Source organism: Corvus moneduloides, chromosome 20 (genome assembly GCF_009650955.1).
Source record: "Corvus moneduloides isolate bCorMon1 chromosome 20, bCorMon1.pri, whole genome shotgun sequence".
In the NCBI taxonomy this organism is placed as follows: domain Eukaryota; kingdom Metazoa; phylum Chordata; class Aves; order Passeriformes; family Corvidae; genus Corvus; species Corvus moneduloides.
The window spans coordinates 2,098,498-2,118,567 of NC_045495.1; the positions used below are offsets into that span (position 1 = coordinate 2,098,498).

At 39.6% G+C, this 20,070-nt stretch overlaps 1 protein-coding gene across 10 annotated transcripts in view; it reads left to right on the top strand.

Moving 5' to 3' along the window:
• BCAS3 (BCAS3 microtubule associated cell migration factor) overlaps nucleotides 1–20,070 on the top strand; it is a 300,310-nt gene that overhangs the window by 88,021 nt on the left and 192,219 nt on the right. For 8 of the 10 annotated variants that reach the window (XM_032129570.1, XM_032129573.1, XM_032129578.1 and 5 more), the window contains exons 16-17: nucleotides 8,870–9,020; nucleotides 15,946–15,990. In XM_032129570.1, coding sequence (XP_031985461.1) covers nucleotides 8,870–9,020; nucleotides 15,946–15,990 — 196 coding nt within the window. The remainder of the gene's footprint in view (nucleotides 1–8,869; nucleotides 9,021–15,945; nucleotides 15,991–20,070) is intronic. The other 2 variants (XM_032129572.1, XM_032129574.1) reach the window with 1 other exon arrangement.

Sequence of the window (20,070 nt, forward strand, 5' to 3'; positions counted from 1 at the left end):
AATGACAAAAAGTAGCTTTGCTCACCTGATACAAGCCTATAATATATTGGATCAGAAGGTGAGAAAGTAGAATCTAGAGTTTTTCAAGAGACGGTATCAGCTGAAGGAGGAGGTTTAAGTATGGAGGGTGTTGCATGACAAGGGAGGTTTGGCATGAGGGAAGGTGAAAGCATGTGAAGCTCCGTGTTAGTAACCAAGGAGGGGAAGGAATGGGACAAGAGCTGGTGGGAACAAACATTTTATCTGATGGACATGCTGAGTTCAAGCCCAAACACCTTCTGCTTCCCCTGGCAGTGGGTATTCTGGGAATCCAGGGCTGCTCCCTCATGTCTGCAGCCTGAATCAGACTCCCTGTCTATACGATTGGTGATGGATTATGCAGTAAATGGGTGTTGCCCTTGTTACCCTCCATTTTTTCCAGCTTATTATTCTTAAGTAAGGCATTTAATCAACTGTGCATCTTTGGTAGCCTGAAAAATGTAAACACTTTATGGAAAGAAACGTAAGCATTAAGATTAGAAATAAAATATACTTCTATCTTTTAAAAGGTTTATCTTTACCCCTAAATACGCTGATTGAGCTTATTCTTTTTTGCTTAGTCCTTGTGGGCTGTTAAATCAGTTGCTTTTTCCCATCTCAAGGAAATGCATCTTTGACACTTCTCATGACCTGAGTCACGATGCTGTCACGGAGCCAGAAAACATCCTCAGCGGTCATGGGTAAAAGAGCAGAGCTGCCGAGGGTGTGTGGCGGGTACAAGGGGGACAGATTGCTATGGTTTGTTTCAGTTCCTATTCTATGGGTGTTTCAGACAAGCCATTTTTTATAATTACCCATGGATATTATTATCAAGTTCTCAAATGCAGTGGTTCTCAAGGCACTTTTTTTTTTTCCACATAACTCGGGATAAATCCCGTGTATTCAACCCGGGTTGAATTCAGGTGCTAAAATATTTGTTCTTGTGGTTGCAACTGGAGGGAAAATAAGGCAGAGATGGAAAGGTGGGGATAAAAATCACAGATGTGTTAACATGTAGTTTATCATCAATATTAAATTGGAGTAAGCTCAGCCCTTTGGGTAAGGGGCTGCCATTAAACTTTCCCTATCTCCTCACTGAACACATCTGCACACAGAGATGTCCTTCAGAAATTCCCAGCCCGGTTCATTTTGTAGTTTCTAAGACAGGCTGATCAGTTTTTCTGACTGTGCTGTCCCAATACAAAAACAATTCAACTCATAAAGATAATTTTATTCTGTATCATTTGGAAGAAAAGTCTGAGACACCAAAATTTTCCGAAGTTTACAATGCTGAAGTGTCTCGGAGTCATCCCTGAAAGAAGGCTTTGAATTCAGAGCTGTGCTGATCTGAATTATGATGGATAGACACGACGAGGGGCAGCAATAGTGCATTCTTGTTTTCTCAAGCGCTTCATCATTCACCAGCAGACAGTGTTAACAAAATTCCCATGTGCAAGAAATCGGAGCAACAGAGTCTCTCCACAGCGCCCGGAGGCTGCCTGCACGATAACCTCATTAGTGCAGTGTTAGTCTGAGCTCACAGAGTCCTGTCCTCTGAAGAGTTTGCAAACTCCAGTCCAGTGCTGTGGTAGCCACAGCCTCTGGCCCACAGCTGGCTTACACCCACATGGAGGGGAGGATGGCACTGCTCCTTCGTGTTTGTTTGCAAAATACTCTGCAGCTACACCCGTAGTAGTTACAAGAAACTCATCTTGCATTCTTCCCATCTGTGGATTGCTGAAGGTGCAAAATCTGTTTCAAAGAGGATGGACTCGGCCCTGGCTGTGCCTGGCCTTTGCTGGAGATGACCCAGCAAAGGGTGGCCAGTTTGGCTGATTTGGCTGGTAACACCATCTGGAATAGCCCAGCTTAAGCGCTGCCAGTGCTGCCTGTGCAAAGCCTGGAGCCAACAGCTGGCAAACCAGTTTGGTTGGGTTTATTTCGAGTTTTGCCCATACATGGACTTCAGCTTTGCACAAACAGTATTTTTAGTTAAATAAATCCTGAAAAATGATGATTATGGCGGACTTGTGTGTGTGGTGCTGGAGGGGTTGTTTTCTAAGGAAATGCCACAAGACACCTTTATTTTGCAGCTCTTTGAGCAGCTATAGCACAGCAAACCAGTGTCTGTACAAAGCGAGGAGGTGAAACAGCAAGGGAAGCAGCAGGTATTTGTGTCGGGTTTTCAAGGAGTTACTCTTTGCACAAGGCAGTTGACCCTGTAGGTGTCCTCACACCTGTTGTAAGAGGTGTCACAGGGCTCAAGACATTGTTGCTGTTCTGGCAGAATGGTTTCCTCTCCTTTTGGTTCCTCTGGACTGTCAATGTAATTTCTTTTCCATACAGGAAAAGAAAAAATACACATGGAGCTAATAGAAATGACCAACCATAGATCACTAATTGTGTAAGTAAAGGATAGGTTCAAATCCAGGTAGAGCTTGAGGTTGGAACTGTTCTTTCATGATCCATCTTTGGCCAGGTAGAGGCACAGGCAGCAGAGAGGTCATGGGAGTTCCTCCTCTGCCGAGGACAAGAGGAGATTATTGGGTATCAGTGAGTGAGAGACTTCATAACTGATGACAAAGTTTCTGAAACTGAAGATAGCAGAAAAACTCCAGAAGGAAGGGACTGTTACTAGGCCACGTTCAGATTTTGAGTGGATGATGCTGAAGTTCAAGGAGCTCGGGTGAGAGGGCAGGGGACTCTGTCCGAGCAGTGACTGGGACACTTGGGCTGGCGCTTGTGCGTCTCGGCAGAGCCCTCTGACTTAGGAGCTGTCACCATCACATGCCTTGCCTAGATGCAAACAGAGAGCAAGCTCTGCTTTCTTAGGACAGCCGTGAGATTTAGTGCAGCTGTGTTTCCAAAGGTTCCATATCAAACGGATTTAAATGTTACAAAAACAACCGGCTGCGTTATTTTCTCCCATCCATTCCAATGGAAGCAAGTTAGTGATAGGTTTAGCTCTGAGTAGCTACATGATGTGTGTGCATATGCTGTAGCTAAATCATAATATTCTTCCTTTAATGGGTCTGATTGTACTGGAAATATTGAGGGTTAGGGTGTGAAATGAGTTTAAATTTGATAGGACACAATTCAAGGAAATGGCAATGTAACTTTAATTGAGAGGCGATCGTTAACTAAAATAATTAGTTTCCTGACTTTTTCTAGGAAAATGTCTAACATTGTACAAAGAAAGATAACACATGTTGGACTGAATAAAACAAAACATGAAAGAAAAAGCCCACTTTGGCAGTAATTAGGGCTCTTGGTGCCGGGTGTGTTTCCCGGGCCAGTACTGAATTTGTCTGTCAGGCTCTTCCAAGGACTCCGTGAGCCAGCATTGCTTCCGCTGGGTTCTCTGCTCGGGTCACAAGGCAGCGTTTCTCACCAGGGCGCTGCTGTTTCCTCTTCCGACTGTAGTAGATTACAGATTATACTGGAACATGTCTGAGGAAAGGTCAGAAATGAGGGTGAAAGTCTTGGAACTGAAGCTGGGAAGCTTTCCATTCTCATCCGGGAAACTTTTTGTATTGAATAAAAAGCAAAGCAAAATAAACCAACACATCCATGACACTCCTGTTGTTCCTGCCATTTTTTGCCTAGCAGTACGAAAGGATTTTCTTTCCCTTGCATTATACAATTAGCGAATGTTTAGCTGAGGAATCCTCAGTGTTACACTGAACAGAAATAATGGCCAAACATAGTTCATTTTCCTGTAACTTGGCCTCCACATGATTGCATAGCCCGGAGTTACTGCGTTTTTATTTACCAAATTATAGATGTTTATATGTAGTGTTAATGTCAGTAGACTACGTGGTACTCTTTGAAATGGAGTCTGTTAAATACTGGAAGATATAAAACCTAATCAAGTGGGGTTTGAATTTTAATGACACTGCATTACTAAGCTTTTTGTATTGGAGTAATGGAAGAAAAATGGAAAAAAATCAACATAGAAGCATTTTATTATAAGGCTGAGAGGTGCTTGATACCACTTTAGTTTTTCAAATAAAGTGTATCGAGAAACTAAAATCCTTCTGATCATTACTTTCCTACCAGAAAAAATTCTCTGGGCCGAGTCCTTTTTGCTTTCCTCGCTGACAGTTTACACCAAAGAAAATCCTGTAGCGCTTGGAGACATGTCATACACATGCTGAAATGTAACGGGTAAAAGGGTTTAGTTTCAGTTTGTTGATAACTTAGTGTTTGCATCCCTTAGGTGTGAGGGTGTAGTTTTGGTTTTAAACTTGGCTGTGATTTAGGGAGCTCCATTTCCACACACGGATGGGATCTGTGGTACTGGTAGATTCAAACTCAGTTGAAATCAGGTGAGAAGTGATTTGGTTGCGTCAATGTGGAACTATGCTGGACTAAAGAGCAGAGTAACGGGAGCTGCATCCATACCATTCTTTCAGGATCCCATGAAGTATTTTTGCGACACTGTGTTGCAGCTGAACACTGTCCCTGGGGCTGGGGAATGTCCCTGCCAAGCTGCATTTGGATGTATACTTTTGTCATTAGTAGTGCCAAAAATCAGGGTGTTTCTCCTCCTCTCTCCTCTGTTGATGTCTGACAGCAGTGCCCCCAAATGCTCCTCTCAAACACTGACCAGTTTGAAATCTGGCCTGAATTCATCAAGGCTCTTAGTTGATCAGAAGAGGACATGTAATTGTATTAATTGCTTTCAGTTGATTGATTGCTTTTTGAACAGTGTTAGAAGCTTGCAAGTCTTGAACATATTCCCCTTGATGTAGCTTTCCTTTCTTATCCAAAAATACAGTTTGAAAACTTTAAAAAGTGTAATTTGATCAAATGTTTAAATCTCATATTCAGGCCTAAAGAGTAACTTACAGATTTAACACTGATCGTAAATAAAATAATTGTAAGTAAAATTTTAGCTGTTGATAAATTGACGTTGCAGTGGTGGAGGTGTGTGGAGAGCTGAGGGTGTCTCTGCCCAGGGGTTGAGGAGGGAAGCGATGCCGTGGGACCACGAGCCTGTCTGGCCATACCTGGGAGCTTCTCCTGATGGCTTTTCCACAGATGTCCAGCTTTGTCAAAAAACACTAAATCTTGTGAAGTTTGTTTTCCTTATAGCATCTGTGTTTTATAATGGTGCTTTTAATTTGTTTTTTCTTTGTCTGCTGGGATTTCTTTTGTCCGGCACTTTCAGGCCTCCCTTTTTTCCTCACTGGAAGTGAGTCTGTTAGTGATGGCCAGTTTGGGAATACAGCTCGGCCCGGCCGGCCCGGCAGCCACTCCCTCCCTCTGACAACAAAGCCCATTGTTGTTTTCTTTCTTCACTTTTATCCTCAACTTAATCTATTTCTGCTTTGAGTGTCAGTGGAATAAAATGTCTGGAAAAGCGTGGCTCAGGTTTTGTGGGGATGAGATGGTGGTGGTTTTGCAGACTCTCAGCAAACGGGTCCAAAACCAGAACCAAGGATTGGGTTTTCATGTCTCAGTAGGCAATGTTTACCCAACATAAGGCTGCACTTGCAAATAAACTTGTCAGACTCCAGAGCCACACAGCATCCTCAGCTTTTTGGAAGTCCTGTAGTAAAATTAGTAGGAGATTCACCAGCCTAGGCTGGCTTTAATATGTTCCATGCACAGCTCTGATACGAAAATCTTCTCTATGGCAGCCCATGGAAAGACAAATACTTGACCCCATGCCTTGCACGGGGTCCTGAGGGCTCTTGGTGATTACCAAAAGAAAAGTGCCCCCTTGCTTGGGATGCTCAACTGGAAATGATCCTTTAGAGGACACGTTTGCCATGGAATTGTGCTGGTGATGATTGATTGCAATAAAGGTATTCCTGGAGGAGTCTGTGGGATGTGATCTGTGTGTGTCAGTCTACAGCCATTTACAGTTAAATGCACTGTCCACATGTCGGGAGGTAACTTGAGTTCAGCATTCTGCTGGATGAAAAATACTGGATATTTCTACCCGACTTAAACTTTGGCTTATTTGTTGCTTGTCCTTTGACAGTGAATCAACAACGGCTTGAGCTGTAGAAATAATGTTGATGCTTGACTGCATTCTTTGTGCTCTTTTGGCCTGATCTGACAGCCCTGTGTGCACACAACTCCTGTTTGCTGCAGGAGTTTCCTACTTGGAAGGGCTGGAGGAACGGAAGGGTAATTTTTCGGATTCCTGGATGGGTACAGCAGCACACCAGAAAATTGGGGGGTTTTCTTTAACCTTAATCATCCCCTTCATCTTAATATTATTGTAGTCAGATTTTCAAGAACAACTTTCCTGTCAAAAATAATTTCTCTCCTCTTTGTAGCATTCCAACTTTTAATTTTTGTCTGGTATCACTTTTAATTACATTTTTTGCAGTTAAGCAACTGACTGTTGCAGCAGAAAATGCAGGTTGGCAGGCAATGGTTATTGTGACATATGTTTGGTGTTTACAGCTTTTCCATTTGTCACAGCAGAATTTTTTTATCATGTTTGTGCTGTGAAGTGCTGTGTGTTATGAGGTCTGGTTTAGTTAATTTTTTATTGAGGTTTGTATATATCAGATTAAGCTACACTTCCAAATACATAGTTACAAATTAAATGCTTGACCTCCTAAATGTTTTTTGGTTTCTTTCTCCAAGAAGAATCATCTTACATTTTAGTCCCTTTCAGAATCTCTTTTACATTTTCATTCTTTTTTTTGTTTAGTACTTTTTTTTGGGTTTAATTATGTGTTCTTATAGGTGAGCCTTAGAATTTGTAAGATGTTGTTCCTATGATTAATAAAAAACTCTGAAGGGATGAGTTAATCCTGTAGTTTTCTAAGTATCCCAAACTGCCTTGGGAGTCCTCAACTTGTATGGAAGCGAAGCAGCTCATCCTTGTGTAGGAAGGACATCTGTAAATTCCTCATGTCTCTGTGCGCAAATATTCCATTGAAGGTTTTGCATGTGGAAAACCACATGAAGTTGGGAGCAGAGGGCTCTGAGACATTAAATGTGCCTTGAGAGGGGAGAGGGAGCTGTTCCAACACAGCCTTTGGATCAGTAGTTCAGAGTTAGTCATTATATTCTGAACAAGTAAAAGAAAACAAATTACGGACATTTAGAGCCCCCTCAGTAGATACTGTCAGTGTTTGCTGTGCCTGTGTGGATCCAGGGGAATATGGGAGAGGGAAACACTTCCAGGGAGGCCTTGGCTGCAGGAACAGTAACTAATTAGACAATAATGCACAAAACTATTCATATGTCTTCCTGCAAGAACCTAAAGTGCATTATTGAACTAATCTTTAAAAAAATTAATTGCATCTCGGTCTTATTTAAAACTGAGCTGGGATTTTTTTTCCTTTTCCCTTTTCTTTTTATTCCAAGTTGGTGCAGGAAAATTGCTATTAATGAAATCTGCTCTCTGGGAACTTCAATAGGCTTGTCCTTCATTAAAGCTTTGCTATTTTTCTTAAAACCTATTGATGGATGCTCAGGCCAGATACTTATCTCAAAATACACTTTGTAATTTCATCATTTCTGTTACTGTGCTTCTCTGAGACACAGAGGTCTGGGGACTTTGCAGAAAAACCCAAATAAAACCCCCAAGCTTACAGTTATATAGTATTAAAAGAAGGGTGAAGGAAGCATTGAGTGTCTTTAGGATGATGAGACATTCATTAAGATTTTTCCGCCTTCCTTTTCCTATTTTCAATCCATCTGAAGTACCATTAAAGCTTTTCAGGCAGCTTCCTGTGAGAAACCCTTTGCTGTGCTGTTTTTCTTCCTTGAAAAAAGGTGGCTGCTCTTGAGGCAGATTGTATGGATTTGGCCTGGGATTTGTATAATATCTGTGTAGAATGCATCGGTTGTTTAGGAACCTAATTCCCAATATGGTTCCCTTTTGATTAAGAACAAAGCCAGCGTTTCACAGCATTATAGGAACACAGAAAAACAAGTTAATGATCTAAACCTTTTAATTCATGGTTGCTTGTCTATTTAAAGTACTTTTGATTCTGCTATAAACAGACTGGCCCCTTTTTTTGTTTAACTTTTTTCTTTGGTTTCTTCACATTTCTTTCTTTACTGTCCATGAAATTTGGAGCTAGTTTCCTTTTCCAACTGAAGAATGAAAGGTTGTGACTACAGAGTGATACAGCGAGTAAGAAAGCGTATCCAAACTGGGCGCCCATCCAGCACAGACCTCTTTGAAACCAGCTAAATTTAGGGTTGTTGAGGGGTTTTTTGTTATGTTTCTCTTTCCTTTTTTTCAGTACCTATGTTTCATTTTCGTCTTTTTGAAGGAATATGAAATTAGTTACTTTTTTGATACTTTCTTGATTTTTACATGTAGTTTAGTGTGGCTTTATTTGACATAGTTACTTGATATTTTCCTCCAGCCTTAGTTCTGCAGATGATTATTCTGCGTGTCTTTATCCATCGAGACAACAAAAGCGACCTTTTCAGGACTTCCAATTACCAACACTGTATGTGGTACTTTAGGAGAATAATTCCCTTCCAGATACTCCTTTTTTTAAGTAGGGAATTGGAATCCAGAGCTTGTCCTTCAAATCGAACTCGAAAACTTTTCGGTGAACAAAACTGCCAGGCAAGCAGCAGCAGCAGGAGTAATTTCCCTTGCATGGAAAGGAATCCTTCCTTATCCCCATATGTAAAATTAGTAGTTGCTTCTTCCACTGTAATTTATTCTTTATCTGAAACAAAGAATAATTTTTTAGATCTTTTTCTTTTATTACAAAAGAAGTTTGTTATTTCTTTTTTCTTTTCTTTTTTTTTTTTTTTTTTTTGGTCTTTTTTATCTTATTTCAGGCAGATGTAGAAATGATAAATGAAGAAAAAATTCCAATAATGTGTTTTATTGCATCTCTATTCCATCAAGGTAAATTGAACAGCCAAGACACTTACAATAACTTCACAAACAACAATCCCGGGAATCCTCGACTCCTGCCGCTCCCAAGTTTGACTGTGGTGTTGCCTCTTGCTCAAATCAAGCAGCCAATGACATTAGGGACCATCACCAAACGCACAGGGTAAGTGGCACAAACCTTTCTTAGCCTTTATGATTCATGTACAAATCATCTGTGTTATTAGTGAGAATTAGTTTTATTCTGTATTTTAATTTCAGTATATGTAACTTCATGGCAGCAGAAGGGGGGGTGGGAGGAAGAGGAGACTGAAAACATCACATAAATAAATACAACCTGAAAACAAACCTCTGTAAATTCAGGAATATTCATTTGGGTGGGTCAGGAGAAGTTTTAACACCAGGAATTGGAATGAAACATAAGCAGAGCTGTATTCAATCAGAATAAAATATGGTTTTACTTTTTTTTCCAAGTTTGTTTATTTTGATTTCCAACCTTTTCAAGCAGAAATGATTTTTAACCATCAGAACTGGAAAGACAGTAAGCCAGGTTGAGCAGAAAGGCAAAACTTAATCCTGCTGTTTTCTTGACCTTATTTTTCCTCTGTTGCACTGTTCTGGACTGGGTAATTCATGTGTGGATTTCCACTCCAGAGCCAGCTGCACTTTGGTACTTCTCCTGTGCCATGATAAAGCACTTCAACATATTTGTTGGGAAAAGTTCCTCTAAACATATCTATTACAAGATTTTATGAGCTTCATAAACCATAGCAATTTTAAATTAAGTTATACTGTCCAATAGTTGATATTTTTCTCTTGCTAAACTTGAAATATTCTTTTATTGTAATTAAAGCTGCTGGGCGATGATTACATTTTTCCTCTCTCATTTTCTGGTTGTTTGAATTCCTGAATATTTTCCAGTTAAAAATATGATAGATCCATTAGTTTACAGAGGGATTTTATATTTTTAAGGAAAGTAGATTGAGCATGGCATGTGGTTGGACAAAACAATTGAGAGTCCTACAGCTTCCTAACCTTCTTCTGCATTTTGGCAAACGCAGGCACTGCCTCTCTTGCTTCAGTGCTTTCTTGCTCAAACCCTGCTCATGAGGTGAATTTTACCTTGTGTTTCATGAACCGGGAATTAATTTTCAGGCGAGAGCTTGTGAATATTCCCTCTCTCCCTGAGTAATTCCCATATTCTGTGCTTGAGTTCAGGACATACTGTAAAATCCCTTATTTGGGTGCCCTGGGTGTGCATGCTGACAGAAGCTGGGGTGTGTGCACGTGTGTATCCATTCGTGTCTATCCAACAATCCACTCCTGCCCTTGCCCGGAATTTCACTGGGCTTGTTGAGCCAAACATGAACCACGAACACGCAGTTGCCCCAAGCACAGAGAGAAATTCCTGAACTTCACAGATAATTGTAAATGGAACTTAAGAAACAGTGAAGAAACAGTTTGAGGGTCATGTTGAGGTTTAGCTTCCTCCACAGACACATTTCAGTTGCTTATTTTTGCCTTTTTAGTTTTCTGCTCGCAGTTTAAACACAGGCGAGGGAAAAAGATTGTGCTGCTGCTCAGGTGAATTTTGGAAGCATATCTGGGTGTGATCCTGGATGAGGATGGCAAGGGAGGTGGGATCAGGGGGAGGTTATCACAGGGCAGGAAGTCACAGTTCCTCAAAGAGGGGAAATACCAAAAACTTGACTTGAAGAATACGGCCAGTGAAGGACAGAAATGTAAATGTGGGCTCCCAGAACTGGAATAGACACTTAGAACCAGATGGGACACGGCAGAGAAAGAAATTAAAAATTCACCTGAGGGCCTGCCAGGGGAGGTAGGCGATAGGGGAGCAGTGAAGAGAAGGATTTGGTAAAAAGCTCTTGGTTTACAGTAGTAATTAGTGCAGAATTCATTACAAAGGTTTCCTTAATGCTGTGGCAATACTAGCAAACCTTTCTAAAACTATTACAATTGTAATAAGTCTGCAATATTTTATTTAATGTTTTATTCTTAAACATCTAAAACATAGTTGGAGTGTTCATATTCGTAGTTTTCTGGTAAATTATACTATTCGCAAACTGTCTCTGTTTCATTTTATGTAATTTTTAAAACTAATTAAATTTAAAATGCTCAGTGAGGCTTATGTAAAGGGGAAAACAACAGTCATGGGAAATACCCTGCTGTGTAAATAGAGTTTTCATGAATGAGGATCATAATTTTCAGCAGAGCCCACGTAGCCTTGTAATGCTAAGCCGAGAGCTTCCTTCATTTGTTCTGCATCCAAAATATTTGATGAAAGTACACAAAATTAACATGAAAAGCTGTTATTTATAAAGCAGGGATTTAAGAGGAATGCCTAGGATCCAAGAAGCCTGGCATGCCTAAAATGACCAAATTGAGACAGCAGCCTTAACTTAGACCTCCAGGGGGCAAAGCGTGTGTTTAACATATTTAACATCTGCCCTCATATTTCTGCAAACACATAGCACTGTAAGTCTGTGCAGTGTAATATTTCGACAGGACAGGGACCATCTGCCTCACTGGGAGAAGTGTAGGAGGCATGTATTACTGCAAATGGCAAAAGACAGATGTATTTACACCTACATGGTCAGCACCTCTAAGCACTGCTCCGAGGAAACAAGGCTCTTCCTTGGGAGCAGCTGCTTAACCTTGCGATTGTGCAGCGATCAGAAAAGGAGCCGGGCTCAGGATCACTCAGCTTTTACAGTCGCTGCTTAGCCGCCTTCAAAGCAAGATTCCTCTCCCGTGCTTGTGACTTTGAAAGAATTAAAAATTTAATCTGTTACAGCACATTTCTAAAAAGAAAAAGCAAGGCTAAAATACTGTATAATTAGAGGGCGGGATTTGTCCATTTTATTTGCTTTTAACATCAGTTGCTTTAATATGAAATCTTGATGAAGTCTTGTAGATTTTATTAACTAAAAGGTCGAGTTGGCGTTTGTTCTGCTGGTATCCAAGACAGCAAAATATTTTCCAGGTACTGAAAGAACTGATCAGTACTCTTAATATCATGTGTCTGGAACAGAGCTGCAAAGCATGTCATGTTGCTTGACAGGTGGAATGGCAGTAAATTTTAAAAAAGTGTTCCCTGTAGCCCTATGGGAATGAAAGATGGAGTCTGGGATTGTGTCATGACCGTGCTGTTCATCACCGATGCTTTTTTCCCCCCTGCAAACATGCAGATTTTGGAACATGTTCTGATCAGTCACTGCTCTGAATACAAGCCCCATTGTCAGCATGAAGTATCTTGGAGCATCCCCTCCGCCTTCCATCGCTATCCTTTCCTTCTTCCCTGCCCTCTGCTTCTTCCCTTGCTTTTTCAAGTCTCCCACTGTAATTTCCGCACCTTCATCAAGCACTTAATTTTGTCCCTACATTTTGTCATCCCATTGACTGGCTTTCCTGTACAAGTTTGTGCTGTTGACACATTCTGAGGAGCAGGGAGGCTTCCCAAAGGGGCTCTAGCACTAATGAGTAAGGAAGCTTCTGATGTTTTAAAGATTAGGGGGGAATGCAAGACAGCACAAGAGCTGGATTTAGTAAGTCTTTCCCTATCCCTGCCTCAGTTTCCCTCTCAACATTTTGATAGTAATGCTGCATTCCTTGTCAAGGCTGGTGAATGGGTTAATTCATTGCTCATTTACAAAGAGCTTATAGATTGGAAAGGGGAAGAGTTGTAGGATCCTTCTCGTTGTCTATAAAAGGCAGTGAATCAGAACATTCTAGAATTCAGCTTTGGGCCCTGCAGTAGTTCCATAAGCGTTCCTTGTGTTTGTGGAATGAGTTGTAGTTAGTTTCCAGTTGGATGAGCTGTAATGGGAATGAGGGAAAGAAAAGATACAATAATTGCCCCAAAAGAAAAACTATTGTCAAAGTTGGCTCCTGTGACAGCAGCATTTGTTTTAACTTCCTCAAGGGACACGCTCATTATATTTGTATCATACTTCACTCCCCAGTTCATCCTGGCTGGAGTGAGCAGCAGGATGGAACCTGCATTAGCTGGGTCTTGTCAAAACACAGAAATCCAGTGTGCCTTACAGGAAAGGGATAAACCTTGCTTTTTTTCCAGCCAGGAGATTTAGATAGTGTATTTTTAAACATGAAACTCTATCCTTCTTCATCCCATCCCTCATTCCACCCTCAGTGAGGAAGGGGGAAGTAGGTAAAGTGTCTGATGCAATTTTATCATTTTAATTTTCTATACACAGAAAGTCACTGATATCTCTTGGGTTTATTTTGTCTCAGAGAGCTTCATTTATCCCAGGGCCAGCTACTGCAGCAAGCAAAAACAAGGAGTGCAAAATCATCACATTATGGTACAATTAATTAGGAAAAAATAACTGAAAAAGTAGAGAAAAAAAAAGAAGTAAAGCTAAAGAATTCAGCACAGTTGTCTGAAGCCAGACATTCCCTTTCTGGCATGTCTCAGATGTGTTTTATATCACTTCCACTTTTTATATCACATTTTGGTAATAAAGCAACTGGTGTAATGATTTGTAATTGATAATAAATACAATTATTTGCTCTGAAGTTTGTTCAGATGTGACTGTTTATAAAAGGATTCTCAATATGGCAGCATAACATGATGAGGGTTAGAATAAATGCCTATTGCACAGCTTATTAAAAGCTTAAATAGTTTTATTAAACATAACAACATGAAATCAAAGTATTTCAGTTTTCAACTTGCTAAAACTCAGAGTCAGCTAAGAATCTGAGAAAATTCCATCAGAACTTTGAATGGTAAATCATCTTCATTCCATAATTTCCTTTGGAATTTCTCCCTAGCTCGGAAAATGGGAACCTGGGTGAGTTTTTGCCTTGGCATTGCTCTCTTGCTGTCACCGAGCACAGCCATCTGGTGCTGTCTCTTCAAGGTTGGGTTATCCTGTAATTTGTGGATTCTCTCTCTCTTTCAATTAGCATTCCATCCATATTATGTGAAGGAAATAGTGGAAAACAATTGCTTATATAAATATCATAGGGAAAAAATGGTCATCTTTAAAGAAATTAGGTCTTTTGAACAGAAAGGAGGTACTAAGTTGGTTTTCTCACACTTAAAGCATTTTAATAAGACTCTGCTGTAGTCTTTGGAAGTGTAATTACATTTTCTTCATGATACAAGATTTTCTACCCGTTTCCATCCATATGCTATCCAAAACTAACCAAACAAAAGCTTCAGTTGAAGCGTGGATCCACCTGGGCCAATTTGTAATTAAAATAAAGAGAATTTGGTAATTTGCAAGTATAATCAGGTCAATATAGTATGTTGTGGAAAAAGAAAAAGCCTGTGTTATCTTTGGAAATGTTTAATGGGCTCAGCTAAGTGTCATTTGCCTGATGTTTGCAGACAGAGCAACTGAGGCAGAGAAGAAAAAATAGTGTCCAAAACATCAGTGATCATCATTTACAAATTGAATTCTAAACTCTCAGGCAGATCTGACCACTCTCCAATGACTCTTCAAATTTACACTCAATACATTCTAGGTTTTAAATTATGTTGGCTTTGGGTTATGCAGGAGATTTAGCTTTCAATTAAATATTTAAGCAGTGCAGTAGTGCTGGACATCTTCTAGACTGGCCTTTGACTCGGGGACTGGATGTGCTGACTTTATAGGAGATCGTTCAGTTCAGACAATTTAATTGGGTTTTACCACTGTTCAAAGATGATATATTAGGTCTAGAAGGGTGGTTGGTTCTACCAAATGAACTCTGTCCCCAAAATTGTTAATCAAACATTAATTAAATACAAAAAGTTAAAGGCTAGTCCCTTATATGGAGCTCAAAAATGTTTTTGGCCTATAGTACTAATTAAAAATAGGGTTTTTTTTCTGTAATATTCTCTTCTTTATTGGATTTTTGCATCTTTGCATGTTGAAGAATGTATGTCTTAGATTTGTATCTTCACGTGAGTGTTTTTTTGAGAGGATCCCTTCATTCATTGATGTTATGCTCATGTCAGATTTAGCTCACTGAATTATTTTTTATCAGGCTGGTATCCTTTTAATTGTGTGGGTCTATGGCTGAGTGCTTTATACATCCTTCAGTGCTGGACCTTTTCAGGTAATTCATTGCCTTGTTTCACCTGTTTCCACTACCTAGAACTTATCGCTGAGTCAGAGTATGAAAAGAAAACTGAACCATTGGCATTTACAAAATCAATTATTCGGAGATTTTGTGGATGATGTTACTTTCCAAATGAGACTCAAAGAAGCCTTGAACATGTGAGCTCTAAATTTGCCTCCTGTTGCTCCTTTCCAGATTTTGTGCAAATGTCTCTACAGCAATGGCTTTGTAAAGGGAGATATCCATTAAAAATGCCCTCGGATTAATGGGTTAAAAACTATCCACTGTGCAAAAATACTTGAACAAAATGTAAAATCAAATCGTGGTGTAACTTGTTGGGTGGCCAAAAGCACTCAGCTCTAGATCTGGTGATTTGAGCATCAAATACATTTGAAGTAAGTTAGGCCTCTCTTTCCTGCATCTGTGCAAGCTTTGAAAGGGGGGAAGAAGATTTCTGGGTTATACAGTTGAATTTCCTGGTGTGTTTCTGTCCTAGCAAAAAGGCTGAGTAATTGTCCCTAAAAGGTTGTGATTGCACCTGTTGGTTTTATTTGACCTCCTCTCAGTAACTTTGTAAAACTGCCCCACTCGGCCCTTCCGTGTTCCATGGAAAACCCCCACCTATGATTGATTTCGATGCTAATTCCCTTTTCCCGTCAATTCTGACTTCAGTATCTGCTGCAGCCTCAGCTTTGGCAGCAGATTGGAGGCGGGGGCCCTGAGCTGTGCCTAACCCGAGCTCTGACTCTGAGCCCAGCTTGCACCGATGCCCCCCCGTGTGTCCCAGCATGCGGAGCCCTCCTGCCAGCTCCCGCCTCCGGGGCTGTGCCCTGGGCAGAGCTGCTCCCCTGGCAGGGCCTCAGCTCCTCCAGGGTATCAGCAAGGGTTCTAACAAGAATTTGTTCACTTTCTGCATAAATCTTAATAGCATGATATACAGTGTACTTGTTGGGAATTGAGTTCTCATCTAATTTCTGTGCATTTTTCCCCTTTACGTGAAGACCTTACCTGTTTGGAGCAGGATGTTTTTCCATAAAAGCTCCTTGGTGAGTTCCCAGTTCAAACCCAGCATGCCTATACTCCATTTGCTGTCCTCGCTGAAGATAACTCTGTGCTTAGACTTTTTAATTTTGGATTAATTTTTTGTTTTCATTTGTTTACCTGCATGGCTGATCCATAGGTTTCCACCCACATAATTTCACTTTTGAACTATGGATGCGTGTTCACCAGCAAGCATTGCAAGGAAATGAATTCACTGGTTTTTTTTCTTTTTTTTACCTTTGAGAGTGCATTTAATTTTTAAGTAGCAGGGAAGTTGAAAAAATAAATTACTTCTAAGTGGGCAGAAATGATTGCAATGTTTTTCCATACAAGCCTCTTTTTTTTTTTTCCTATATTGCTTCCTTTATTATTGTAGCACTAAGTTGCTTACAGACAGAAAACATCGATGATGACCTCTGAAAAATAAGCCAGATTAGCAGTGAGTAGGCAGTAAAGTACTGCAGTGAGAGGTGAAGCAGTAAAATGGGCATTGAAAAAAAAAAAGAAAAGCTGATTACTTTGGAGAAAAAAATCACAGAATGGTCTGGGGTGAAAGGGACCTTCAAGATCATCTCATTCCAACATGGGAAACAGTTCCCTTAAAATTGGGGTATTTGAAATAAAAGGGGGCTTCATTTTAATGTGAAAAATTGCTGCGTATTATAAGAGCAAAAGAAAGTTTGAACAAGTTTCTTGACGTTGGAGCTTGGTTCAGTGTTTGGGCAGCGCTGCATCACCTCAGTCACCACTTTGTAATGGGATTGGGTTTAGGTGCTAGAAGTTTTGGATAATAAGAATGGAAGAAGTAGGAACATCTTAGAAAATTTTAAAACTTCCAGCTAGGAGTTTTTTGGGGGTTGGGTTTTGGAGGTTTTTTTTGTGGGTTTGGGATTTTCTCTCTGTTTTCAGTTTTGCTGAGGATATCTATTAACTATGCCCACCAGTATCTTTTAGAATATTTGTACATGGCTCTTGGTTTTGTTCTAGATGTTGGCTCCACATGTATCACCCTCAATGTCTCTATCAAAAATACTCTCTTCAGGAAAAGAACTCATTAAGAGCTTTGTAGGACACAGAATTCCTAGAGAAAGGCTGGTGAGGGATATGGGAGCTGTACCAGGAGAAGCAAAGGCCCCTTTGCCTTATTCCTGGAGAATTTCTAATTCCTGAAGTACCTCCCTAAGAACCATTTCTAAATGTAGTTTATGATGCACCAGAGAGTTTTGCCTGATGGTGATCTAAGAAGTGCAAAGGCTTTGAAGGAGGAGTTTTGGCAGTGGATTGTCTGAGCAAAGGCTGTGTGGGTCACCCCTGCAAGAAGCAGGAGACGTCAACCAGAAATTATTTTAGACTGAAGCAAGATTAAAAGGCCGAGATTAAAGAGGGGAATATATGAAATAGGCTCCAAAATTGTTGCCTGTCTTTCACAAGACTCTTTTGTGGTTTGTTTAATGCCAGTGCTAGCTCAAAAGTATGGTCCTTACTAGTCTACAGAGAAATTAGGATAAAAAACAAACTTTGGGTGAGGGAAGAAATCATGTTGTTTCCATTAAGGTCTTAATGAGACCTACAATTCTGTAGACAAAATGAATGTTGATTTGACAGCTAAGTGCCTGGTGAATAAAGGATCCTACCATTGCTTTTCGTGCTTTTTCTTGCTTTATTCATAGTCTGACAACTGGAAACATATTTGTTTTCGTGTTTTAGGCACAATGATAATTAAAATATATGGACTTAGAGACAGATTTTTTTTTGTAATTTTATGTGTAATTGCAAATTTCATGCAATATTTTTCTCCTGATACTTTTGTTGCTGCGTGTGTAGTCAAGATAAAACTTTTTCTTTCAGCAGTCATAGATGTTTCCATTTCAGTGGGTTTAGTGTGGAATAAGTGCTTTTGTTTTTATGAATCTCATCTATTTGAAGCCTGTTTGTTGGGAATATGAAATCAATGTGATTCTCAGTCTTTGCAGACTGGTACTATTTGACTATAAATATTTGAATATATAATAAGGCAGTTCCTTCATATCATATATATGCAATTTATTTATTGTTTTAAAGTCATGTCACTTGTTTGACAATGAATTTAAAGATACATTTAAGAGCCAGAAGAATTTTATGAGACATAAAGCTCCATCATAAACTGTGCAACCTCTGGTTTTCATAATATTTTGGAAGTATTAATTCTTTCTAGTAAAATAATAATTAAAATGTAAACTAGTTAAAATATTGTAACTATTTAGTATTTTTACAAAGAGCTAACACAATGCATTTCCAGAGATTATGGCAGTTTGATGTGTTACAAAGTCAAGAAGTGGGAGCTGTGAATAGTTTCAGTAGGTCTTAATCTGTTCTTACTGTGTTGGCAACATGAAAGAACTTGCATGCTGAGCTCGGTCTCTTCATTGCTTTTTAAGTACTGACAAAGTGATGTCTTAATTTTCTTCTTTAATTTCCTCCCTTCTCCTTTTGTGCCATTTCAGTAGAAAATGTCAGTTGGCCACGTCTGCATCTACATCTCAGTGCTCCTGCATTTAAAATAGAAATAATCCTCCAAAATTATGTTAGAGAATTTAATAATAATACAAATTTCCCCAGATACATTGTATTCCTGATACAGATTTCTGCACAGACCTAATTGGGGTAAAACTACTGCCGTGTCTCGCTGAATTCCAGGTGGAGTAGATCCAGGGAAGAGAAAGCAAACTGCCTTTTCATCTTCCTGATGTCTTAAATACAGTGCTGTTGTTCCTAATTTTTGAAAGAAATGAAGAGTGAAATTATAATGGGGAATGTTTGGTCCCAATTGCTTCACTGTCTGCTGGTTTGAACGTTGACTCCCAACAATCTGAATTTCTTCCTGCATCCCTTGTCAGGAAAACTATGGTACAATCTTTTGGAAGTTACTATATTATGAAGATATTTTCAAAGTAACTGTTTTTAAAAGTGAGGCCAAATGTGCCTAAATTTCAGCTCTTGGAATAATTTATGAAGTGCTGACAAGCCAAGAGCAAGGAAAGAGCAGGAGTTCATAGCAGAAACAAGTCATTCACCACCTACCTTCAACATTATTGTTTAGTTATCATTTATAAAGCTGAGAGGGTGTTTGCATCTGCAGAGTAATGTGGATTTATAGTTTCCAAGTTGTTAAAATATCACAATGACATGTAAAGATATTTTTCTAATGGCATTACTGTTACTGAAAATAACTGGGCTTTGGAGGTTTGCTGAAGGAATGAAATTTGAGTTGGAATGTATTGATGAAAACTCAGGAATGGAGTAGAATGATGGTCAAATGAAAGATTCCTCAGTTACAAGAGAGTTCAGAATAGACTTGTTGACATCTCATCAGTATTTTCAGAAATCTTTCCAAACCAATAGGATGCACAAGTCTTTTTTGTTTGTTTGCTTGTCTTTGTTTGCTAGCAGGGCTGAGTTTAACCACATGAGTAATCGTGTTTTACAAGGGCTGCTCTTTCTGTCTACAAAACATCGTCCTCGAAGGGAAAAGCTTTTGGCACTGAAACCAACATTTAAGTGCTTGCCTTGATAGATGTACATCCTAAAGACAAGATGTAAATAGAACTGAGCTTAGACCATTTCCTCTAAGGCTGTTTATAATTGTATTTGGTTGTACACAGGTCTTGGGACTCAGAGTGTGGAGAACTCTGGAAAAATGTGTTGAGTCGCAGGTTCACTTCTGCTTCAAGGCTTGAAGTCAGTTCTGTCCCTGTAGAAGTTTACTCCAGTTTGTAGCTGAGAATAGCATTTGCTTCCAATTTTTTTCCCATTTTAAATTACTTCATTAACCTCAAAAAATCATTTTAATAACCTCAGACTGTGTTGAGTAAAAATTGAGAATATTAAGAATATTAGGACAGTACAGAAAGATTCTTTTGTCAAGAGGAAGTGAATATGTCTGAGTCATACCTGTGCCCTTGGTTTGCTTTGTAGGGGTTGATGGGTGACACTGTCCTGAACAATCTTCTATATTAAACCAAATCATTTACTGATTGAAGTATAGATCAGTAAGCAGCACGACTCTCATTCGTGGATACATTTATATTTTCATTTCTGAAGGAATA